We start from the raw sequence: 26,443 nt of genomic DNA, 5'->3' as shown, positions 1-26,443 counted from the left end.
CATATACGTTTACCAAAACCACCGTCTCCCCCTGTAGTTTGCCACTCACCATCACGTATCTGCCCCCGCTATCCGCCACTATAGTCTTTGCCTCAAACATTACCCGCTTCCCCACTAATATAGCCACCCCCCTGTTTTTAGCATCTAGCCCCGAATGGAACACCTGCCCCACCCAACCTTTGCGTAGTCTCACCTGGTCTATCAGTTTCAAGTGCGTTTCCTGTAACATAACCACGTCTGCCTTAAGTTTCTTAAGGTGTGCGAGTACCCGTGCCCTCTTTATCGGCCCGTTCAGCCCTCTCACGTTCCACGTGATCAGCCGGGTTGGGGGGCTTTTTTACCCCCCCCCCCCCCCCCCCCCCCTTGTCGATTAGCCATCCCCTTTTTCCAGCTCCTCACCCGGTTCCCTCGCAGCTGTGTCCCCCCAGGCGGTGCCCCCCCGCCCATCCCACCCCATACCACCTCTCCCCAGCAGCAGCAGCCCAATAATTCCCCCCTCCCACCCCCCCCGCTAGATCCCCCACTAGCGTAGTTACACCCCCCATGTTGCTCCCAGAAGTCAGCAAACTCTGGCCGACTTCGGCTTCCCCCCGTGACCTCGGCTCGCACCGTGCGATGCCCCCTCCTTCCTGCTTCCCTATTCCCGCCATGATTATCATAGCGCGGGAACCGAGCCCGCGCTTCCCCCTTGGCCCCGCCCCCAATGGCCAACGCCCCATCTCTTCCACCTCCTTTCCTCCCCCCACCACCTCCTGTGGAAGAGAGAAAAGTTACCACATCGCAGGATTAATAACATAAAACTCCTCTTTCTCCCCTTCTTCGCCCCCCATACTCGCCCCACCACTTTGTTTCAAACGTTCTTTTTTTTTAATAACCCGCTCATTCCAATTTTTCTTCCACGATAAAAGTCCACGCCTCATCCGCCGTCACAAAGTAGTGGTGCCTCCCTTGATATGTGACCCACAGTCTTGCCGGTTGCAGCATTCCGAATTTTATCTTCTTTTTGTGAAGCACCGCCTTGGCCCGATTAAAGCTCGCCCTCCTTCTCGCCACCTCCGCACTCCAGTCTTGGTATACGCGGATCACCGCGTTCTCCCACTTACTGCTCCGAGTTTTCTTTGCCCATCTAAGGACCATCTCTCTGTCCTTAAAACGGAGGAATCTTACCACTATGGCTCTAGGAATTTCTCCTGCTCTCGGTCCTCGCGCCATCACTCGGTATGCTCCCTCCACCTCCAGCGGACCCGCCGGGGCCTCCGCTCCCATGAACGAGTGCAGCATCGTGCTCACATATGCCCCGACGTCCGCTCCCTCCGCCCCTTCAGGAAGGCCAAGAATCCTTAGGTTGTTCCTCCTCGCGTTGTTCTCCAGCGCCTCCAGCCTTTCCACACATCGTTTATGGTGTGCCTCGTGCATCTCCGTCTTCACCACCAGGCCCTGTATGTCGTCCTCATTCTCGGCACCCTTTGCCTTCACGACCTGAAGCTCCCGCTCCTGGGTCTTTTGCTCCTCCTTTAGCCCTTCGATCGCCTGTAATATCGGGGCCAACAGCTCCTTCTTCATTTCCTTTTTGAGTTCTTCCACGCAGCGTTTCAAAAACTCGTGTTGTTCAGGGCCCCATATTAAACTGCCACCTTCGGATGCCATCTTGGTTTTTGCTTGCCTTCCTTGCCGCTGCTCGAAAGGATCCACCGCAATCCGGCCACCTTCCTCTCCTTTTTCCATCCGTACCCAGGGAGGATTCCCTTCTGGTTCACCGCACAGTACTTTTAGCCGTTAAAATTGCCGTTGTGGCTCTTATTAAGAGCCCAAAAGTCCGTTACACCGGGAGCTGCCGAAACGTGCGACTCAGCTGGTCATCGCCGCACCCGGAACCCGTCAAGATGCTCCTTAAATGTCACTATCGTCTCTGCTTCCACCACCTCCTCCAGCAGCGAGTTCCAGGCAACCACTGCCCTCTGTGTAAAAAAAACTAGCCTTGTACATCTACTCTAAACCTTGCCCCTCGCACCTTAAACCTATGGCTCTAGTAATTGACCCCTCTACCCTGAGAACAAGTCTCTGACTATCCACTCTGTCTATGCCCCTCATAATTTTGTAGACTTCGATCAGGCCGCCCCTCAACCTCCTTCGTTCCAGTGAGAACAAACCGAGTTTATTCAACCGCTCCTCATAGCTAATGCCCTCCATACCAGGCAACATTCTGGTAAATCACTTCTAAAATCACCCTCAGTCTCCACATCCTTCTGGTAGTGTGGCGACCAGAATTGAACACTATATTCCAAGTGTGGCCTAATTAAGGTTCTTTCCAGCTGCAACATGACTTGCCAATTCTTATACTCAATGCGCCGGCCAATGAAGGCAAGCATGCCGTATGCCTTCTTGACTACCTTCTCCACCTGTGTTGCCCCTTTCAGTGACCTGTGGACCTGTACACCTAGATCTCTCTGACTGTCAATACTCTTGAGGGTTCTACCATTCACTGTATATTCCCTCCCTGTATTAGACCTTCCAAAATGTATTACCTCACATTTGTCCGGATTAAACTCCATCTGCCATCTTTCCACCCCAGTCTCCAAACAATCTAAATCCTGCTGTATCCTCTGACAGTCCTCATCGCTACCCGCAATTCCACCAACCTTTGTGTCGTCTGCAAACTTACTAATTAGACCAGTTACATTTTCCTACAAATCATTTATATATACTACAAACAGCAAAGATCCCAGCACTGATCCCTGCGGAACACCACTAGTCACAGCCCTCCAATTAGAAAAGCATCCTTCCATTGCTATTCTCTGCCTTCTATGACCTAGCCAGTTATGTATGAGAATTTTTGTCAGGGGTGAAGGAAATGGGGTCGAGAGGGATAGCGAGTGGAAAGTATTACAAGAAGGTGATCAGAGATGCCCTGATCTGTGATTGATATTAAAGGACTGGCATGTCCACATGAGGAAAAAATAAAAAGTTTGCCACTTATACAGCCTCATTACGACCACTGCATATTTCGAAGAGCTTTATATCCAATGAAGTACTTTTGAAATGTAGTCACTGTTATAATTGAAACACGACAGTATGTTTGCGCAAACAGCAATGTGGTCATGACCAGATAATCTGTTTTTGTGATTGAGGGATAAATATGGGCCAATATACTTGGGAGAATACCCCTGCTCTTTTTTGAAATAGTGTCCTTGGGATCTTTTCCTGAGACAGACTTAATGTTGAATCACAAAGACAGCACTTCCGACAGTGCAGCACTCTCTCAGCACTTTCCAGGATGTCAACCTTGATTTTTGTGCTCAAAAGCTGGGGTGCATCTTGAAACCAGAACCCTGTGACTTAGAGGCAAGTGTGTTAAGTAGTCAAGAGGGACATCCTGAATATGGGCTGGGGAGTTTATGGAAGGAGAGATTAAGGGAGGATAGGAAAGCGATGAACTGAGAAAAGAGAGAAGATGAAATCACCAAGGACGAGGAGTCGCTTGGTGCAGAGGCTGAGGGGAAAAGTAGTGAAGATAGCTCTTGAGAGGTTTGGCATGTTACCTGGGTGGGCAGTAGGGAACTGAGATTTTCAAGGAAAAGTGAGGAGGCGGAACAAGGTGAGATGCTCAAAGGAGGAAAAGGTGCCAGAGGAATACCGGGTTAGATTAAGCTGTGATTCGGTGATAAGAGCCATGCCATCACTACAATGACCTGGGTTCCGGAAAGTGCTAGAAGCCAGTCAGGGAGACTTCATTTAGGGGGAAGGTTTACCTCAAGATCATGACGGGGTTTCATTCACAATAAGTTCACGAATGGCAAGGGCCCTGTTCATAAGTTAACAGAGATGGTGGCTGGAGATGTAGAGAGGGGTGGTGTTAGTTAATCGGCTGGTAAGAAAGGAAAAAGCCCCCTTCAGGAAAGGTCAAGCTGAAGCTGTTTGGTTTTGAAGAGAGGTGAATTAATGGGGGGATGTGTATGGGTGAGATATTAAATAGCCTGAATGAATTTAACCTGGAGAACTTCTTCAAAATACCGGACAGATAAAATTGGTGAAATTTTAGGACAAATGTCAAGAAGCAATTCATTCACAGAAGCGCCGAATCATGTCTGGTTTCTGGAGGCAATGCCCTTGGTCTCATTCAAGAGTCTGTTTAACAACTTAATTGAGAAGATTGGAGGAATGTAAATTTGTCATTTTGGTGGGTGGATAAGTGAGAATGATCCTCCCCCACTTCTATCTACTGTCTGAATTATCAAGAATTGAAAAGTAAAAAGCAAAACTGCTGTCAATCAAATGCTCAGAATATTTTGTTTCACAAATGAATAACATTTGTTCTGCAGGAATGGAATTTGCAGGGTGTGTGCTGGAGGTTGGCCCAAATGTCACATCGATTCACAAGGTAAATGTTTAATGGGGACCTCTGATGCTTTGTATTTCGTTGCTAAATGCATTGTCGGGTTTGGTGCCAAGTTGTATTATACAAGGTCTCAGATTTGTTGCTGGCCCTTGCTCAGCCAGAATAGTTGTACAGGGATTATTGCCGTTTGTCTTTGTGGCCCCGAACTAGTTTGGGAGAGTTGGGGGTGGGTGAAGTTATCCAGAACTGCTCCTACCATTGGGGTTCCCGATGGAAAATGTGCATTTGTGAAAGTCATGTGAGGAACATGGCTTCAGCATGGATGTGATACCCTCACCTCATGGCCAAGTAACCAGCTAATGAGTTATGATTCTTAGGCTCGTACATTGTGCCAGAGGGCTGTTGGTAATCCATGTAACTATTACCAAGTGAGAGTCAGCACCTTAATGAGTGAGGAGGAGAAATTGGGGAAAGCCTCTTTGTTGTAATTTTCAATGCTTTTGTGGATGTATTGAGCATAATGATCTTTTTTCTGTTTTATTTCTCACTTAATGTTTTGTCAGTGTTTTTTTTTCTCCAGTATTACTATTAATTACATTTTTAAAACAGAATAGATTTCTAATAGCAACCAAGCACCAATAATTTTATTATAACAATTTGAAAATATTTAATCCGAGCAAACAAACATAATTTAAAGGGCAACATGGTAGCATAGTGGTTAGCACTGTGTCTTCACAGCGCCAGGGTCCCAGGTTCGATTCCCTGCTGGGTCACTGTGCGGAGTCTGCACGTTCTCCCCGTGTGTTTGTGGGTTTCCTCCGGGTCCTCCGGTTTCCTCCCACAGTCCAAAGACATGCAGGTTAGGTGGATTGGCCATGCTAAATTGCCCCTAGTGGCCAAAAAGGTTAGGAGGGGTTATTGGGTTAGGGGGATAGGGTGGAAGTGAGGGCTTAAGTGGGTCGGTGCAGACTCGATGGGCCAAATGGCCTCCTTCTGCGCTGTATGTTCTATATTCTATGTAAAGAGGCCATTTGAATAGGCATTGTACACCAAATAGTTATTACTTAATAAAATGAGATAATTATTTAGTCTAACAAGAAAATTGATTTGGAATTGCATTTAGCATCAGTAACTGGCTGTCCAGTGCAACTATTGGGTTCATTGGATGTCATCTACAATAGTTCCTGAACTGTGTGCAGCACACGTTCTTCTCACGTGTGACATTTATCTTTCATTCTGATCAGGGAGACCGTGTGATAGGTGTGAGTTCCACCGGGGCAATGGCAGAACAGTGTGTTGTTGACCACGAGGTAAGTAGCATAGAACATCAAAGGTGCTCATCCATGTTGGCAGTTCTTTCTGTCAGAATGTAGCGATTTATTGTGTCTTATGGGAGGGCTGAGGAGGGAAGAAGAACAGTTAGTTAAGGACACGGCTTTGTGGTTTAAATATTTCTAAAAGAGGGATCACACATGTCCCAAACAACCTGCGTTCCGAGGAATCGTAAGGATATGAGTTAAGTCAATGTCTCTATCAGGGTTTGAGCATTTTACTCAACATCTTTGTCATTTTGTCAGTCAGATTACAGTTTGCACAATCAATGCTTTTATGAATTGAAACTGTTGTGCACAAGTTAACCTAACCTGGGTTTAAAATAATTCACCTCGAATGCGATAAATTGCCTCATGGGAGAACACGGGATGCCCGCCACATTTTCCAATTACCTCAAGAAGGCATACTCGATCATTACTTATGTACCAGAAGTAATGATCAACATTTAATTGCATATTAAATAATACACTGGAGCAGAAAGATCAGCAAGATCCTATTTTTTTTTATATAATTGTTTTTTATTGGATTTTTGAACAGAGTATATTTGCCGTTATGTACACACGATATGATGTATATATAAAGTAGGCATCTGTTTGTGCCGGAGAGACAATTCCAGAGGGCAATCCTCAAATGGGTCTGGTGCCAGTGTTGCCCCTGGCTTCTCCTGGACGGATTTCGCTACCGTTGTCTTCTCGTGCTGCTGCCGCTTCAGCCGGCCCTCCCGTCTTCTGCCTGTATTCTCCTTTTTCTCTGTTCCTGTGGATGTCAAGTTAGTTAATGTTTCCCTGCGCCCCCCCCCACACACACACACCTACCTCCCTGGCGGTTCGCCTTTCCTTCTTCTTAGATTGAGCTGTCCCCCCCCCTTCTCTCGGTCTATCTCTCCCTCTCATGCTTTGGCTGCTTTCCCCTGGTACTTGGCTACCTGGCTATTCTGCTTGTTTGTTGGCCACAAACAAGTCCCGTAACAATTGGGTGAATGGCTCCGAAGCCGTTGTCTGACCCTGGGATGGCGAATTTGATTTTCTCCATTTGGAGAGATTCCGAGAGGTCGGACAGTCAGTGTGCAGCTTTAGGTGGTGCTGCTGACCGCCAGCCGAACAGGATTCTACGGCGGGCGATCAGGGAGGCAAAGGCAAGGGCGTCTGCCCTCCTCCCAGGAATAGATCTGGCTGGTCTGAAACCCCGTAGACCGCTACTTTCGGGCATGGCTCCACCCTCATCCCCACCACATAGAACATAGAACATAGAAAATACAGCACAGAACAGGCCCTTCGGCCCACGATGTTGTGCCGAACCTTTGTCCTAGATTAATCATAGATTATCATTGAATTTACAGTGCAGAAGGACACCTTGGACATTGCCTCGAAGAAGGCAGTCCAGTACTCCACAAGTCTGGGGCAAGGCCAGAACATGTGGGCATGGTTGGCCGGGCCTCCTTGGCACCATTCACATCTATCCTCCACCTCTGGGAAGAACCTACTCATACGGGTTCTTGTTAAGTGGGCTCTATGTACCACTTTTAGTTGCGTCAGGCTGAACCTTGCGCACGTGGAGGTGGAGTTGACCCTATGCAGTGCTTCGCTCCAGAGTCCCCACCCTATCTCAATCCCCAGGTCCTCCTCCCATTTCATTCTTGTTGCGTCCAGTACGGTGTCGGCCCTTTCTACCAGTCGGTCATACATGTCACTACAGTTTCCTTTCTCTAATATGCTTGCGTCCAGTAACTCTTCCAGTAATGTCTGTTGTCGTGGTTGTGGGTAAGTCCTTGTCTCCTTTCGTAGGAAGTTTTTGAGTTGCAGGTACCTTAGCTTGTTCCCCCTGGCTAGCTGGAATTTCTCTGTCAGTTCGTCCAGTGTTGCGACCCTGCCGTCAGTGTATAGGTCCCTGACAGTCAGTGTCCCCCCGTCCTGTCTCCACCTTTTGAAGGTGGCGTCAGTCAGTGCTGGTGTGATCCTATGTTTGTTGCAGATGGGAGCTTTGTCCGACATTTTGGTCAGGCCAAATTGCTGCCGTAGTTGGCTCCAGGACTGGAGGGTGGCTATTACCACTGGGCTGCTGGAGAGTTTTTTGGGTGGGGATGGGAGTGCCGCCGTGGCGAGGGCCCAGAGTGAGGTCCCCTTGCAGGAGGCCTCTTCCGCGCGCACCCACTCGGCTTCTGGCTCCTTGATCCCTTATTCGCTCGGCCGTCGCCGCCCAGCGGTAGAATTGTAGGTTTGGGAGGGCTAGCCCCCCCCCCCCATACAAACGCCATGATTAGTTTCTCTAATGCTTTGAAGAAGGCCTTGGGGATGTAGATCGGGATGGATCTGAATAGGAAGAGGTACCTGGGCAGCACATTCATTTTGATCGTCTGGACTCCCCCCGCAAGGGAGAGTGTGAGTGTGTTCCATCTTTGCAGGTCCTTTTTTACTTCCTCTGTCAGACTGGTGAGGTTCCATTTGTGGATCCCTTTCCAGTCATGGGCTATTTGGATCCCCAAGTAGCGGAATTTGTGTCAGGCTTGTTTAAGCGGCAGTCCGGTTAGTGCTGCCCCACCTACTTGTGGGTGTACCGGGAAGATCTCGCTTTTGCTCATGTTGGGTTTGAAGCCCGAGAAGGCGCCAAACTCTTTCAGGAGCGTGATGATTCTGTCCATGCTGCTCTGTGGGTCCGAAATGTAGAGGAGCAGGTCATCTGCATAGAGTGAGACTCTGTGCTCTCTGCCGCCCCTTTGGATCCCCCTCCAGCTTTTTGCCACTCTGAGCGCAATTGCTAGTGGCTCGATCGCTTGGGCGAACAGCAGCGGGGACAGTGGGCATCCTTGTCTGGTGCCCCTGTACAGCTGGAAGTATCGGGAGTTGGTGTTGTTTGTCTGTACGCTTGCCATTGGAGCGTTGTATAGGAGCTTTACCCAGGAAGTGAATCCTGTTCCAAGCCCGAACCACTCCAGTACCTCTATGAGGTATTTACATTCGCTCTGTCGAAGGCCTTTTCTGCATCTAGGGAGACGATCACCTCTGGTGTTCTCTCCCCGGATGGGGTCATTATCACGTTCAGCAGGCGCCTGATGTTGGAGGTAAGCTGTCTACCTTTGACAAAGCCCGCCTGGTCCTCTGCGACCACCTCTGGCACGCAGTCTTCTAGCCTTTAGGCTAGAATCTTGGTCAGTATTTTGGCATCCGCGTTCAGCAGTGAGATGGGTCTGTATGACCCATATTCCGTTGGGTCTTTGTCTTTCTTAGGTATCAGCCAGATTGAGGCCTGTGCTAACGTGGATGGCAGTGTGCCCTTAGCCAGCGAGTTTGTGAACATCTCCCACAGGTGCGGGGCCAGTGCTGTCGCAAATGTTTTGTAGAAGTCCGCCGGGAATCCGTCTGGTCCCGGCGCCTTCCCCGCCTGCATGGAGCTAATGCTGTCCATGATCTCTCCCAGTGCTAGTGGTGCTTCCAGGCCCCGTTTTCTGCCCTCCCCCACGACTGGAATGTCCAGTCCATCAAGGAACCGTTTCATCCCGGAATCCCCCATTGGGGGCTCTGAGGTGTACAGCCCTTGATAGAAGGCCTTGAAGGCTATGTTGATCTCTTCTGGCTCTGTTTCTAATGTGCCTCTAGTATCCCTGATTTGTGAAATTTCTCTGGTGGTTGCCTGCTTTCTCAGCTAGTGTGCCAGCAGGCGGCTGGCTTTGTCTCCGTGTTCGTATTGGGTCCCACGTATTTGGCGGAGTTGAAGCGCTGCTTTCCTGGTGGAGAGCAGATCAAAGTTCCTTTGTAACTCTTTCCTCTCCGCCAGGATCTCTATGGTCGGGGCCTCGGAGTATTTACGGTCTACCTCCAGTATGGAGTCGACCAGCTGCTGCCGAGCCACCCTTTCCTCCCTATCTCGTCGTGCTTTGAAAGTGATGATTTCTCCTCTTAGTCCGGCCTTTAGCGCTTCCCAGAATGTGGAGGGCGAGACCTCCCCGTTTTGGTTGTTCTCCGTGTATTCTGCTATGGCCTGCGATATCTTTTCGTTGAAGGCCTTGTCAGCTAGTAGGGCAACATCCAACCTCCATGTGGGGCGTTGGGCCCTGCCTGTCTCCAGCCTCACGTCCTTGTAGTGTGGAGCGTGGTCTGATATCACCATTGCAGAGTATTCCATAGGGGGCCGTCCAGGATGGCCGCTGTCACGGCTCTCTCCATGCGGTCGAGCCCCTGCCCTCCGGGGTTTCCCTCTGTCCAGGGGCCCCCCCGGCATGGTTGCCCTTTGTGGGGTCTCCCTTCGCCCAGAGACCGTACTGGGTGGATGCTTGCAGCGATTCCTTGTTCCGAGCCCTTGGTTGTGACACTCTGTAGCCCTATTGCTGTTCCTTTTCTAGCCTTGTTTGTCCCGCCATCCCTGTGTTCCGTCCCCCTCTGTTCCCTCCCTTCCTGTGCCCCCCCCCAGTCTCACCCTTTCCTCTCCCTTTCTCCCCCTCTCCTCCCCCTTTCTCCCCCTCTCCCGTATATCCCCTCCTTTGTCCCTCTTTACCTTGCTCCTATCCCCGTTTGCTCTCCCGCCTCTGTTGAGTGGTCCCATCCGTCCTCTGCCTGGTGCCGTCCCCCCTGTTGGGGGCGCGCTACGGCCCTGCTTTTTTGCATGTCCCCGGTGCTAGCTTTCTTGCTAGTGCGGTGACCCCCCTCCCGGGAGTTACTGCCTCGCTTCTCCCCCGCCCAGCCTCTGCGTTTTTCTGCCCGCTCTTCCCCCATCCTACCCTGCGCTCCTCCCATTTGCTCTCCCTTCTCAGCTACTCTCATACCCATGTGCTGGGTCCTGGTTTCCCACCTATGGCGGTTCGTTGGGTCGCGGTTTGCTTTTTGTTCAGGGTGTGCCGCCATGGTGGGGGCAGGGGGGGCCTGCCGTTGCCTCCACCCCCCCCCCCCCCCCCCCCCCCCCCCCGGCGTGTTGTTGCCCCCTGCTAGGGGCCCCGTATTTCTACCCTCGCTGTTGGTTTTCCAGCCCGTGTTCCTCGATAAACTTGTTTGCGTCGGCGGGGGCTGTGAAGTAATATTCTCTTTCTTGGTATGTGACCCAGAGTTTCGCTGGGTACAACATACCAAAGCACACACTGTTCTTGTTTTGCCTGGCCAAGCGCAGGATTGATTCCCTGTCTTTGTACCAGTGCAGTTTAGCTATAACTGCCCTCGGGTGTTCCCCCGCCCTGGGCTTTGGGCGCAGCGACCGGTGGGCTCTGTCCATTTCTAGTGGGTTGGGGAAAGTTTCCCTCCCACTAAGTTGCCCAGCATCTCGGCCACGTAGGACGTGGGGTTTCTACCCTCGATCCCCTCTGGTAGGCCCACTATCCTGACATTTTGTCTTCTTGAGCGGTTTTCCTGGTCGTGCACCCTGCCCTTCAGGCTCCCCTGTGTTGTGCCCAGTCTCGCCACCTCTTTTTCCAGGGCCGTGATCCGGTCGCTCATGTCAGTCGCGGCTTATTCCAGCTCCTTAATGGTCGCCTCTTGGGCTTCCAGTTTCTTCTCTTGGGCTTCCAGTTTCTTCTCTGCTCTGCCCAGGGCATGCTGCACCTCCGCAAGGGCCATGGCCATAGCTGCCTGTGCTGAGGCCTCTGTGTCTGCTCTGGTCCCTGCCTTGCTTTCCTGCTGGTGTTCCCTCAGCGCCTTGGCAAAGGCTGCCTTCCAGTTCCAGTTCCCCTCTGGCCCAGGGGGGAAATACTCCTCTCTGCCCAGTTCTTTTTGTTGCGGCAAGGCTTCCATTTCCCCGCTTTGTTCGCCGATTAGCTCGTCTGAGCAGGCTCGTGTATTGCCCTGTTTGCTTTTGGTGCCCTTTCTCCCTCTGCTTTGGCTCCCTTCGGCATTTTTTCCCCCTTTTCTTTTCCCCCTCACCCTCTTTTTTTTCCCCCTTGATGTGACCATCAATTCACTCAAAGACACGAGGAGAAGTAAACCGTGGTTTTAATCAGCTTACAACAGTGCCTGCCTGCGACTGGTACAATACTGGGAACTGCCTGCAGGTCAGCTGCTCTTTATACTTCCTCTTAAGGGGAGGAGCCCTGGGCGGAGCCTGTACATGCCCCAACATAGCCCCCCATGGGTGAAGCCACAGAATAGACCATATGTGGAGCCTACAGGGTTAACAACATAACACAACAGCAGAACATGATACAAATGCACTGGTGAATTGTTAGCACTATACATGCTTAACTTTTTTCCCCCCCTTTCTCTCCCCCCCCCCCCCCTCCCTTCTAAAAGGACTCTTTTTAGGAAGTTTTTTTTTAAACGTGGAAAAGGAGGAGTTTTCTGTCCCTTTAACAGTTTTTTGCCCCCCCCCACCCAAAAAGAGGAAGTTCTTTTCCTTTTTCTCCTCCTCACTCACCCAGGGTCAAGAGAGAGAGAAAGACTTCTGGTCGGGCCGGGAGTCCCCCTTTGTTCCACCGCCTGCCTCGTGGTGGTTGCCGTCGGGGTGCGGAGGGAGGGTCGGTCCTTGTTGCTGGCTCGGTCCCCGCTTTGGCTCGGGCCGCCGCTCCTCCTGCCCCGCGTGCAGCGGGGGGGGTCTCGGTCGGACGGCTTGCAGGTCCGTGCTCCGATGCGCTACCTCCGTTCAGGGGGGCCGCGACTCTCCCCGGCCGCTTCCAAGTCTCCGGCCCCGGCTCCTTTCACACACCTTTACCTCCTTTCCTTCACGGGCCACAGCTTACTGGTCCGATCCCTTGCGGCCTCTTCTCTTTTTCCCCTGTCGTACCTCCGGGTATGCGCTGCCTGGGTCCTTTCTTTTTTTTTTCCCAACTCTCCGTTTTTATTTGTACACAAAAGTCAAAACCCCACAGGAATTAGGAGGAAGAAAAAGAACCCCCCCCCCCCCCGGTCAAAACAAGCACAAAACAGGAGAACTCTTCCCCCCCCCCCCCTGAAAACTTAGTTCTGTGGCGGGAGCTGCCCCGTGCACATCTTCCCCTTACAGGGCCCTACCGGAAGTCCCCGCAAGATCCTATTTGATAATGAGAGAATGACTGAGACCATAGGAGGCCGTGATTTCTCCTGCTCATTCGCTACGGGCGCAAATCCCATAATGGCTACTAAACCGCGTGAGAGGCCAAAATAGGGATTTGCGCTGGCGAGAACTAAGAATGTGACGTTTCCTGCCCATACTCACTGACGTAATTAGGTTTATGCGTAGCGAAGGCATACACCTAATTATCATAAATTTTTAATTCATTTAAATATGCGTAGGCGGCTTAACGCCATTGCTTCAGGGGGCATCAGATGTTCATGCCAGCGGAAATCGCTGCTGGTTTCCAAAAATGGAAATCGGTCATGATGACCATGCTAGGGGCTTGGAGGTGAGTATAGCCCCCGGGTGGTGAGGGACATGGCTGGGCAGCACCCTGGCAGTGCCAACTTGACAGTGCCATGGGGCAGGATCAGGTTGGCACTGCGAGGGGTGAGGCCTACAGGGAACTCCATCGGGGGGGGGGGGATTTTCATTATGGGTGGGGCGCGTGATCTATGTAGAGCCAGGATTGTCGGTATCTTTGGACCCAAATGATGGTGCAAAACACTCTCCTCTGACCAAGTGTCAGGAGATCTGGAGTGAAATCCTGGCTGTTTCCAGGCAGAAACACTCCAGCTTTCAGTCAGATCGTGAGATTTATGCCATTTTTGGAGAAAAGTCTGCCCACAATATCATTCATTACATTTAACAGACCACATACGCTTTGCCCAATAAGGGGCTCATGATATCTTCTGATATGTAATTTTATATGAATTACCTAAAGTAATCAAGTAAAACTCCAAAATATATTCATCCAACCTGCAAGTCTTGGCTGAATGGGTAGCACTCTTGCCACTAAATCATAAATGGGTTTAAATTCCACTTCAAAGAATTGAGCAGAAAGTCTAGCCTCGCACTTCAGTGCAGCACTGAGAGAGTGCAGCACTGTCTGAGGTACCATCTGTTGGAAAGTACATCAAACGCCTGTCTCTCAGCTGAATGTGAACATTTTCATGTTACCATATAGCAGGGAGCCACCTGCGTGTCTGACCAATAATTATCCCTCAACTAATATCAGCAAAAACAAATCATTTTCTCACTATCTCACTGCTGTCTATGGGATACTGCTGGATGTAATTTAGTTCCTTTGTTTACCTACATTACAACACTGACTACATTTCAAAAAGTATTTAATTGGCTGTGAATCATTTGAAGATGTCCTGTGGTTGTGAAAGGTGATGTATAAAGCGAGTTCTTGTTCTTCAATCTGCCGCTCTCTATTCGTGTGTACTTCCCTCTCACCCTGATCACTGCATTTTGCTGGAGAAACTCCCCTTTCATCGGGAAACTATGCTTTGGCTCACAAATCCTGCCCCCGCATCCAACCCAATGGATGACCCACAAAGGTGTCAATATTCACTCTGGTGAAAGTGCCTGATGTAGCCCCGGCGACCTCCCCAGGTGGTTACAAGTTCTAAGCAGTTTTGTATTGAGTCATACAGGCCTCCAGGTGCAGCGTTTGGGCAACAGTGACGGCCTTCTAATTGGCCTCCTCAACATGAGTGCCATAGTAAGCCATTGGGGTTCCTACTCTTGACTGTCACCCTGACACCTAACCTCTGTTAGATGCCAGGTGAGGTTCTTACAGTTAAATGTTGGCGTATGAGGTGCAGGATGGTGCATGAACCACAAACTGAATCATGCCCCAGGAAGACTGACAACATGAAGGGAGGGGAGAAAACCTGACAAAATGTGTTAGTGGTACATTGTGCAACCCAACTGGAGTCAGTTGGATGATTTGTATGCTTGGTTAATGTGCATCCTGATTTACCTGAAATCCCTGCAGATGCTGTGGCCCATCGGAGAGGAGCTCCCCTACGAGGTGGCTGCGACATTACCGGTTTCATATGGCACGGCGATCCTGGCCCTGCAGCAGCGAGCAAAGACACAGCCAGGGTGAGAGTACTTAGTAGGAGGCCATTCAGCCCCTCCAGCCTGCTCCACCATTTGATAAGATCATGTCTGCTCTGACTCCATTGCCTGTCAAAAATCTATATGACTCAGCCTTGAATAAATTCCATGTCCCAGCCTCCACTGCTGAGTGGGGAAGGGAATTCCACAGACTAACCACCCTCAGAGTAAACAAAATTCTCACTGTCTTCAGAGGGAGACCTCTTGTGTTTGAACTGTGTCCCCTAGTTCTGGTCTCTCCCACAAGGGGAAACATCCTCCCGGCATCCACCTTATTAAACCCTCTAAGGATCTTCTGTGTCATAATAACAAAAGAGGCCGTTTGGAGTTTGCACGTTCTCCCCGTGTCTGCGTGGGTCTCACCCCCACAACCCCAAAATATGTGCAGGGTAGGTGGATTGGCCACACTAAATTGCCCCTATAATTGGATACTCTAAATTTATATTAAAAAAGAACAAAAGAGGCCATTGCATTCTATTTGTGCTCGATCTCTTTGTGATTGTCAGCAGACGGTGCTGGGACTTCAGGTGCTGAAATGTGCCCGACAAGCAAACAGGTGGGTTGTGTTTCAATCTTTCTTCACTGCAAGCTATGAAGAAAAAAACTCCACACCCAAAACAGCTCGCCTCTTCTCTTCAGCTGACGGAGCTGCCCTGCAGGCCCGGCCATTTCTTGAATTTATTAGTTCCCAGCAATTTGCGGTTTTCCTTTTTTCATCGAAAATATGTGAATGAAACTTAAACCTTACTGAATAGGAGGAGGATAGTCAGTTTATTGTGCTTGTGATAGCTTGAAAAAGCTATCCAATTCATAGAATCCCTACAATTCAGTAGGAGGCCATTCAGCCCATTGATTCTGCACCGAAGAGCACCCTACCTAGGCCCATATTCCTGCTCTATCCCCATAACTCCACCTAACCTTTGGACTGTGGGAGGAAACCGGAGCACCCAGAGGAAACCCACACAGACACGGGGAGAAAGTGAGAGACAGTCACCTAAGGCCGGAACTGAATCTGGGTCCCTGGTGTTGTGAGGCAGCAGTGCTAACCACCGTGCCTCCATGTTACCCCTATACTGATTGTTCCTCATAGGCTTATAAATGTTTCCTTTCTAATATATATCCTTTTTTGAAAGTTGTTTTTGAATCTGCTTCCATGACCTTATCAGGCAAAGTGCACTCTAGCTCATAGCAAAGTAAAAAAAACTTTTCATCTTCCATGCGTTCTTTTGGCAATGACCTTAAATTTGTGTCATCTGATTACTGACTCTTCTGGCAGTGGAAACAGTTTTTCCATAGCCACTGTGTCAGATCCCCTGATAATTTGAATCTTCTTTCAATTCTTTTGCCTTAACTTTCCCTGTTTTCAGGAGGACATTCACAGCTTCCCTAGTCGCATCACATAGTTGTAGTCCACTCTTGAATTATGTAAGCTTTCTTCTCCTTCCTTTCTGCAACACTGGGTGCTATTTCCTCTCCAGTACCACACGAAGCAGCTATTATTTTGTGGGGGAGCATTGAGACAATTTATTCACCTGAGCCTGTTAGGGGGGGAGGGCCGAGGTCAGAGCTTCCTCCAAGCCTGACCCCAAGCTTCTGCCTACTTGCAGTTCCCAGTAGGTGTCGCTGGGTGGCGATCAAGTGCCCAGAAATTGGGAGTGCTCCTTCTGCACTGTAAATTCTATGTAAATTCATTGTCTGGTCTGCATGAGATCACTAACTAAACATAGACGGTGGATAAAATCTAGGGGCTATCTCGTCTCCATGACATGGTGCCACACTCGGCCCTGCATGTCAGCCTTTTGGGGAAGAGAGTGTCAAAATTTCCATTTCCTATGGTTCAGGCACTCTCTTAAAAACTACCTGTTTGACCAAGTATTTTTGTCACACCTATCCAGCCCCACTGCTCCACACGCTCCCACAATAGGATAAATCTGATCCTATTTCCAGTTCTCTCCAGCTTTGACAAAGAGTCATCCAGACCCGAAACGTTAGCTCCCTTCTCTCTCCACAGATGTTGTCAGCCCTGCTGAGATTGTCCTGTGTTTTCTGTTTTTGTTTCAGATTCCAGCATCCGCAGTAATTTGCTTTTATTCCACCCCTACATCCACTATGGCACAGAACATACAGCGCAGAAGGAGGCCATTTGGCCCATCGAGTCTGCACCGACCCACTTAAGCCCTCACTTCCACCCTATCCTACTAACCCAATAACCCCTCCTAATCTTTTTCGACACTAAGGGCAATTTATCATGGCCAATCCACTTAACTTGCACGTCTTTGGACTGTGGGAAGAAACCGGAGCACCCGGAGGAAACCCACGCAGACACGGGGAGACCGTGCAGACTCCGCACGGACAGTGACCCAGCAGGGGAACGAACCTGGGACCCTGGCGCTGTGAAGCCACAGTGCTAGCCACTATGCTAATGTGCTGCCCACCTATGCTACCATGCTGCCCACAATCTTGCGTGTCTCAATATTAGATTTTGTGAGATAATCCCAAATGTTGGGATGTTTTGCTGTGTTAAAGGTGCTATAAAATACAAGTTCTTACTGTTCATATTTTGTGAAATAGTGCTTCCTGATTTTCACTGCAGAACTGACCTGGCGATAATATTAGGTTTGTGCCAACTTGTTTTTGCTGATATTTTTTAGGGAGACCGTTCTGGTGACGGCAGCAGCTGGTGCAGCAGGACTTGCAGCTGTGGATTTTGCATCTCATGTTCTAAAGGCCAAGGTGTGATGCTCAGTTTTGTTTTTAATGTGTCTATCTATGAATCATCTGATTTCCATTTGCTATTTTCTTGTGTGGCATTATTAACAGAAAAGAATATTAAGAGTAAAATGCTTGACACAGACCCCCACACACACATATATTGTTCAAATTCAGTGATTTAAAAAATAACAAATATAATGTGACATTGGGACAGGGTAGCATGGCAGGATGGTACTTTACATCCAGCCCACTAACACTAGGGCAGCACGGTAGCACAGTTGCTTCACAGCTCAAGGGGCCCAGGATCGATTCCCAGCTTGGGTCACTGTCTGTGTGGAGTCTGCACGTTCTCCCAGTGTGTGCGTGGGTTTCCTCCGGGTGCTCTGGTTTCCTCCCACAGTCCAAGGATGTGCAGGTTAGGTGGATTGGCCGTGCTAAATTGACCTTGGGTGTCCAAAAGGATTGGGTTGGATTACGGGGATAGGGTGGAGGTGTGGGCTTGGGTAAGGTGCTTTTTCCAAGGGCCGGTGTAGACCTGATGGGCAGCACGGTAGCACAAGTGGATAGCACTGTGGCTTCACAGCGCCAGGATCTCAGGTTCGATTCCCCGCTGGGTCACTGTCTGTGCGGAGTTTGCACGTTCTCCCCGTGTCTGCGTGGGTTTCCTCCGGGTGCTCCGGTTTCCTCCCAAAGACGTGCAGGTTAAGTGGATTGGCTATGATAAATTGCCCTTAGTGACCAAAAATGTTAGGAGGGATTATTGGGTTAGGGGGATAGGGTGGAAGTGAGGGCTTAAGTGGGTCGGTGCAGACTCGATGGGCCAAATTGCCTCCTTCTGCACTGTATGCTCTATGTTCTATGATGGGCCGAATGGCCTCCTTCTGCACTGTAAATTCTATAATTCAAAGGAAAATGCTGGATGAGGTAAGATCGGATGATACAGCAAGACTCCCCCAATTTAAATACCTTGAGACTTCTCAATGGGGGTCAGGCTGCCCATTGTTTTTGCTGACTGTATTGGTCACTGATAACAAACGAGCTTTGATATAGTCTGAAGACCACTTCCTACCTGACATGAGCCTCCAGGATTAGCAAGACACCTCTGAAAAGAGCTCCCCTCAAGAAAAAAGCAGTTTCAGAGCAGCACGGTGGCGCAGTGGTTAGCACTGCTGCCTCACGGCACCGAGGACCTGGTTTTGATCTCAGCCCCGGGTCACTGCCTGTGTGGAGTTTGCACATTCTCCCCGTGTCTGCGTGGGTCTCACCTGCACAACCCAAAGATGCAGAGTAGGTGAATTGGCCACGCTAAATTGCCCCTTAATTGGAAAAAAAAATGATTGGGTACTCTAAATTTAAAAGAAAAAAGCAGTTTAACAGCTTGATCAAGAATTTATGTTTTTTTGTTTCATTTTGGTGCAGTTGGTAGCACTCTACTTCTGAAGTCAGATGCTGGGTCTTGGTTGGACCTCTGCATTCAATCTTGGGTGAATGTGCAGTAACGAAGGAAGTTCTGCATTACTGAAGGCATGGGCTTTGACTGAAGTATCCCTGTTTTGGTCGCATGGGCGAATGATATAAATCTCGTGGCATCGTTTGAAGAGGAGCAGGGGGATCTCCAGAGATCCTGGGCATCATTCTTCCATCAGCAAACACCACTGTTTATTCTTCTCCCGAAGTGTTGATGGGAACTTCCTGTGTACAAAATATCAGCCAAATTTGCCTGTTTCAAAGAAAGCATGTGTGAAGCCATTTGAAATGTTTCTGAGAGATGTGATAAAGTGCTTTGTAATTTTACATAGTAATTTACAGTTTAGAAACAGCTTGTGTTTAGATTGATTGTAAGCTTCTTTGCAATCTATTTAATTTCACTCTATCTGCATATCCTTCTGTTTCTTTCTCCCTTATGTACTTACCTTAAATGCATCTATTTATGCTGTTAGCGGCTTTAGTATAAGGATCTGGCACAGATAGGGTTAATGTGGGACTGAGTACAGTACTGCCTACATAGTGATATAAGGGAACATATGACCTGCATCCAGGGGTCAGTCTAGTGTTGGACAGAGCTGTGTGCATAAGCAAGCACAGAGACAGCTCTCAGCTTGAACCTTTACTTTATACATGTACACGGTTCTTGTAGTCGATAAGTACATACAGTTAATCTACTTAAGAGCATGACAAATTCATTTAAGACCCACCCAAAAATATTCAGCACCCCACAGCAACCTCCACTACCCCATGTGGCAGCAAGATCCAAATTCTCAGCAGTCATTGAGGGACTGGTCTTCCAGCGAGGTCAGTTGCAGAATGACGGTCATAATAATAATCTTTATTAGCAGTAATAATCTTTATTAGTGTCACAAGTAGGCTTTCATTAACACTGCAATGAAGTTACTGTGAAAATTCCCGAGTTGCCACACTCCGGCGCCTGTTCGGGTACACTGAGGGAGAATTCAGAATGTCCAATTCACCTAACTGTACGTCTTTCGGGACTTGTGGGTGAGAGGAAACCGGAGCACCCGGAGTAAACCCACGCCGACACGGGGAGAACGTGCAGACTCCGCACAGACAGTGACCCAGCGGGGAATCGAACCTGGGACCCTGGAGCTGTGAAGCAACAGTGCTAACCACTGTGCTTCTGACCCAATCATGTTCCAGTCAGATACGAACATCATTTATACATTACTTCCGGGGACAGTTAGTTCAGTTGGCTGGTTCAATCCCCCTACCCGCTGAGGTTATCTCTCATTTAAAAAAAAACGTATTTTATTCCAAACTTATTCAAACAGCTACAAAACATGAACGATCCGGTCAACATGCTCCCCATACAGCCACTCTCTCCTTCAGTTCCTCGATACTAGCAAACCTCTCTTCCAGGTATAGATTCTTCACCTTCACCAGTCCCACTTCTCTCCACTTCCTGTACATACCGTCTGTTCACCCCGGCTCTAATCCGTGGTTTTCGTACAATGGCGTTAACACTGATATCCCCTCTATCCTAAAATGCCTCCTCAGCTGGTTCCACACCTTCACTGCGGATTGCACCACTGGGCTCTCTGTATGTCCTTAGTGCCAGTGGTAAAGCCGCCGAACCATACCCTTAAGGCTGGACCCCCTACAGGATTCTTCCTCCCTTCTAACCCATTCTGCCCCCTCTCCTTCCCACCACCACCTAACCTTCTCCACGTTCACCGCCCAATAATAATGTAACAAGTTTGGCAACGCCAACGCCCTTCTGCCTCTGTAACAGGGCCCTCTTTACCCTTTGCACCTTCCCCGCCCACACAAACTCTGAAATAAGCATAGCCACCTTCCGAAAAAAGGCCGTTGGAACAAAAATCGGAAGCGTCTGAAATATGAATAAGAACCTTGGCAGGACATTCATTTTCACCACTTCGAACCCCCCCCCCCCCCCCCCCCCCCCCCCCGGGCCCCTGCCAGAGTCAGCGTATCCCACCTCTTTAGAATCCTCCCTAACCTCCTCCACCAGCTTTGTTAAATTCCATTTATGCAATGTTGCCCACTCTCCCTTTACCTGGATACCCAGGTATCTGAACCTGTCTCTAGCTACCTTGAATGGCAGCCCCCCTATGCTGGCTCTCCGACCCAATTCGTTCACTTTTCCCTACATTCAGCTTCTATCCTGAGAACGCCCAAACATCTCTGGTAGGCCCATAATCCTCCCCATGCTCTCCAGCGGGTCTGACACTTGCAGTAACAGGTCGTCCGCGTATAGCAACACCCGATGCTCCCTGCTCACCCTCGTAATCCCTTGCCACTCAGGGGCTCTATTACTAGCGCAAACAGCAGCAGCAACTGCGGGCACCCCTCCCTTGTTCCCCTTTGTAACCCAAAACTTTGTACGCTCATATCGTTGGTCCATACGCTTGCCAGCGGTGCCACATATAACATGCCACAATCTTCGGCCCAAACCCAAACCTTCCCAGGACCTCGAACAGGTACCGCCATTCTACCCGGTCAAATGCTTTCTCCGCATCCATGGACACCACTACCTCTGGTACCGGTACTCTCGACGGGGCCATAATCACATTTAACAGGCTCCTTATATTACTGAAGAGTTGCCTGCCCTTTATGAAACCTGTTTGGTCCTCCGCAACCACTCCTGGGACACAACCTTCCATCCTCCATGCCACCTGCTTAGCCAGCACTTTAAAATCCGTATGTAAGAGCAATATGGGCCTGTACGACCCACATTCCAACGGGTCCTTCCCCTTCCGTATTAATGTAATTGTCGCCTGCGTCATCGTCTCCGGCAGCTCCCCCTTCTCCAGCGCTTCACTAAACTTCCCCAGCAGATGTGGTGCCAGTTCCGTCGCAAACTCCTAATAAAATTCCGCTGGGTAACCATCAGGCCATGGGGCCTTTCCCGACTTCATACCTCTTATACTGTCCGATACCTTCCTCAGCCCCAAAGGCTCCTCTAGCGCCTGCCTCTTCTCTTCCACCAGCTGTGGGAACTCCAGCCCATCCAAAAACCACCCCATGTCCCCTTCTTCACCCCTCGGGTCCGCCCTGTACAGTTCCTTATAGTATTCCCTAAACGTCTCATTTATCTTCCCCTGCTCCAACCCTGTCTCTGTCCGTATCCTCAAAGTTTCCCTGGACATGGCCTGCCTCTGTAACTGATGTGCCACATTCGACTTGCCTTCTCCTTGTACTCGTACTGCACCCCACTTGCCCTGCGCAGCTGCCCCACTGCCCTCCCTGTTGTCAGCCTATCGAATTGCCCCTGTAGCCTTTTCCTTCTCGCCAACCCAGCTGTGGCAGGTGCCATCGAATGATCCCTGTCTACCTCGACTATCTCGCCCAGTAACCGCTCGTACTCCTCCCTCCTTTCCCTACCCTCATGTGCCTTAAACTAGATAATCTCTTCTCGGACCACTGCCTTCAGTGCCTCCCAAAATCTAGCCACCGACATCTCCCCATTCTGATTCAACTCTACATGATCTTTAACCACCGACCACACCTTATCATAAAACCCTGTCTGCCAACAGCCCTGAATCAAGCCTCAGCCCTGCCCTCTGCTCCCTTCCCGATCTAAGCCGAACCTCCAGCCTATGGGGTGCATGGTCCGAAATTACTATCCTGCGTACTCTGCCCCCTCCACCCCTACCAATGCCCCACGGCTCACCATGAAAAAATCAATTCTGGAGTATACCCTGTAAACATGCGAGAAAGAGGAGTACTCCCTCTCCCCATGGTTCTTAAAACGCCACGGGTCTACCATGCCCATCCTTTGCTCCTTTGTCAGCCATATCCTCACAACTGACCTGGGGCTTGACCTGTCCACCCTCGGCTCAAGCACACAATTAAAGTCTCCTCCCATGATCAGCTGGTGCGTACCCAAGTCCGGGATCACTGGCAGCAACCCTCTCATAAACCCTACATCGTCCCAATTCGGTATATACACATTCACCAACACCACCGGCGTTCCCTCCCACTCACAATCACATATCACCCACCCGGGTCCCTCATTTCCTTTGCACTCACAAACCCCATCTTCTTGCTCATCACGATGGCCACCTCCCACGACTTTGAGTCAAACCCCAAGACAAATACCGGACCCACCATCCTTTTCTCAGCCTGACCTGGTCCTTCATGTGGTGTGTCTCCTGCTGTAAGACCATTCCCTCCTGAGGTGCGCAAAGACCCGAGATCTTGCCACCGGTCCATTGAGCCCTCGCATATTCCATATTAGAGGTCTTACCGGAGGTTTACGCCTCCATTCCCCTCTACTGTCCGCCATCCTCCCTTTTCGGTTCTGCCCCCTCTAATTTCACCCTGTACCGGGGCCATCCAAGATGGCCTCCTTTTCCATTGAAGTTTCTCCTGTTTTTAAAGTAAAAAGAGCTCTTTTGTATGCCCTTGAGCAGGAGCTGCCCTCTGTGTGACCATTCATACCATGACCGCCACTGGAGGTCATCCATGAAGCCTTCTTAACCTTACCCCTCGCTTGGAAATATGAAAAAAATGTTTTAATGTTGCTTCCTCCAACAGATGTGCCCTGTTTGCCACTGGTTCACTGTTACTGAAGTGAGATGCGAGAGACACAACTTTAGAAGTCAGCACCTTCCTCTGACCCAGTTTGTAACAAACAGCTGTGTCCTGAAATAATCTTATCTATAAAACCATAAGCCCAACAGCTTCCTCCTGCTAAATGAAGATACATTGGGTGGCATGGTGGCACAGTGGTTAGCACTGCTGCCTCACAGCGCCAGGGACCCAGGTTTTGATTCTGAACTTGGCTAACTGTGGAGTTTGCACATTCTCCCCATGTCTGCGTGGGTTTCCTCCAGGTGCCCTGGTTTCCTCCCACAGTCCAAAGATGTGCAGGTTAGGTGGATTGGCCATGCTAAATCGCCCCTTAGGGTGGGGTTGCAAGAATAGGGCGGGGGATTGGGCCTTGGTAGGGTGGCCTTTCGAAGGGTCGGTGCAGACTCGATGTGCCGAATAGCCTCTTCCTGCACTGTAGGGATTCTGTGATTCTAGTCTGTTCTATGACTCTATGACCCTCCGGTTTAATCATCGTCAGTCAGCTTTCTCTCAAAGGGGAGAGCAGCCTATGGTCCTCGTGGACTAAGGGGACTTTCATACAGTGATTCAACATACAGGGCGGAATTCAGAAAATTACAATCACCAGGGAAGTGGTACTGAGCAAATTGTTGGAGCTGTGGGCTAACAAGTCCCCAGGCCCTAATGGATTTCATCTTCAGGTATTAAAAGAAGGTTGGTGCGATTGTTGACCAGTATACAGGTGCAGCAAGTAATTAGACCAGCTAATAGAATGTTATTGTTTATTGTGAGGGGAATTGAATACAAAAGTAGGGAGGTAATGCTTCAGTTATACAGGGCATTTGTAAGACGACATCTGGATTACTGTGTACAGTATTGGTCTCTTTAGCTCACTGGGCTAAATCGCTGGCTTTTAAAGCAGACCAAGGCAGACCAGCAGCACGGTTCAATTCCCGTACCAGCCTCCCCGAACAGGCGCCGAAATGTGGTGACTAGGGGCTTTTCACAGTAACTTCATTGAAGCCTACTTGTGACAATAAGCGATTTTCATTTCATTTTCATTATTGAAGGAACTGCATTGGAAGCACTTCAGAGAAGATTCACTGGACTGACACCTGGAATGGGAAGGCTGCCTTAAGTGAAAAGCTTGGCTAGGCTTGTTTCCATTGGAGTTTAGAAGAGTAAAAGGCAACTTGACTGAAACATATAAGATCCTGAGGGGCCATGACAGAGTGGATGTGGAGATGATGCTTCCTCGTGTGGGAGAATTTAGAACGAGGGGTCAGTGTTTTAAAAATAAAGGGTTGCCTATTTAACACAGAGAATTAGGAGATTTATTTCTCTTGAGGGCCGTGAATCTTTGGAAGTCTTCCACAAAACGGCAGTGGAAGCAGAGTCTTGGGGGTGAAAAGTTATCGGGAATAGGTGGGAATGTGGATCATAGAATTTACAGTGCAGAAGGAGGCCATATGGCCCATCGAGTCTGCACCGGCCCTTGGAAAGAGCACCCTACCTAAGTCCATACATCCACCCTATCCCCGTAACCCACAAACCCCACCTGGAAACAAAGGGGCAATTTATCATGACAAATCCACCTACCCTGTACATCTGTGGAGTTGAGGTACAATCAGATCAGCCATGATCTTATTGAATGGCAGAGCAGGCTCAAGGGGCTGAGTGGCCCACTCCTGCTCATAGTTCTTATGTTCGTATTTCTTTTTATTTTGACAGTTCCATTTCATCCATCAGCCATTCTTGTAGCTTCTGAGAACAGGTTGAAAATAGCAACTGTGTTGCTTAATTCATATTTCTGTACTTAATGGGCGGGATTCTCCATTCCACCAGCCGGCCAATGGGGTTTCCCATTATGGGCAGCCCCACGCTGTCAGGAAATCCCCGGGCTGCCGGCGCATTGAGTTTCAGAGCCATGAGGTCATGTTGCAGCTGTACAAAACTCTGGTGCGATCGCATTTGGAGTATTGCGTACAGTCCTGGTCACCGCATTATAGGAAGGACGTGGAAGCATTGGAAAGGGTGCAGAGGAGATTTACCAGAATGTTGCCTGGTATGGAGGGAAGATCTTATGAGGAAAGGCTGAGGGACTTGAGGCTGTTTTCATTAGAGAGAAGAAGGTTAAGAGGTGACTTAATTGAGGCATACAAGATGATCAGAGGATTGGATAGAGTGGACAGTGAGAGCCGTTTTCCTCGGATGGTGACGTCTAGCATGAGAGGAGATAGCTTTAAATTGAGGGGAGATAGATATAAGACAGATGTCAGAGGTAGGTTCTTTACTCAGAGAGTAGTAAGGGCGTGGAATGCCCTGCCTGCAACAGTAGTGGACTCACCAACACTAAGGGCATTCAAATGGTCATTGGATAGACATATGGACGATAAGGGAATAGTGTAGATGGGCTTTAAAGTAGTTTCACAGGTCGGCGCAACATCGAGGGCCGAAGGGCCTGTACTGCGCTGTAATGTTCTATGTTCTAAAGGAAAACCCTGACAGCGGGGAATCCAGCCCCGTGAATTTGACATGATATTTACATTTCCTTCTCCAAAATAGGACGGCGGGTCCACATTTCAGCTTTGGTCTAATTCTTGTTCCTTGTAAATTAGGTTGATTTTCCACAGTTCCCCATTATCAAAAGCGACTACAATGTATGAAATTTAATGATTTATTTCTTAGCAAATCCCAGCTTTAACATGCGCTTATTTATCGATGAGTACTGGATCTACTTACTTCCTATAGGTCATCGCAGCTGCAGGAACTGATGAGAAGTGTGAACTGGCTATGCAGAAAGGTGCTGTAGCAGGCATCAATTATACCACAAAGAGCGTGAAGGAGGAGGTGAAAAAACTGACAGCAAACAAAGGGGTGAATGTGGTATTGGATACCGTTGGAGGAGATATATTCAAAGATGCTTTCAGCAGGTATTTCTATCGCTAGCACGTGCCATTGACTATTAAATTCATCAAAGTGTAGCGGGTTTGAACGGTGAGGCTGCAATCCGAAATCTGCTGACTTCTCCATCTCAGCTAAAGGAAGCAATCTTGCAGACTCCATGCTCCTTGTCATCAAGGGTTGAAGTAGATCATAAGGGAACTGAACACTCTG

General features: G+C 49.3%; 1 protein-coding gene across 3 annotated transcripts in view; it reads left to right on the top strand.

Annotated features, from left to right (window-relative positions):
- gtpbp3 (GTP binding protein 3, mitochondrial) overlaps nt 1–26,443 on the top strand; it is a 77,354-nt gene that overhangs the window by 25,521 nt on the left and 25,390 nt on the right. For all 3 annotated transcript variants that reach the window (XM_072511694.1, XM_072511692.1, XM_072511693.1), the window contains exons 4-8: nt 4,320–4,378; nt 5,581–5,646; nt 14,460–14,569; nt 17,236–17,317; nt 26,078–26,259. In XM_072511694.1, coding sequence (XP_072367795.1) covers nt 4,320–4,378; nt 5,581–5,646; nt 14,460–14,569; nt 17,236–17,317; nt 26,078–26,259 — 499 coding nt within the window. The remainder of the gene's footprint in view (nt 1–4,319; nt 4,379–5,580; nt 5,647–14,459; nt 14,570–17,235; nt 17,318–26,077; nt 26,260–26,443) is intronic.

The sequence above is a fragment of the Scyliorhinus torazame genome, chromosome 7 (genome assembly GCF_047496885.1).
Source record: "Scyliorhinus torazame isolate Kashiwa2021f chromosome 7, sScyTor2.1, whole genome shotgun sequence".
NCBI classification, from domain to species: domain Eukaryota; kingdom Metazoa; phylum Chordata; class Chondrichthyes; order Carcharhiniformes; family Scyliorhinidae; genus Scyliorhinus; species Scyliorhinus torazame.
The sequence above is the reverse complement of the archived record's forward strand: the minus strand, read 5'-3'. Positions and strand labels throughout refer to the sequence as shown.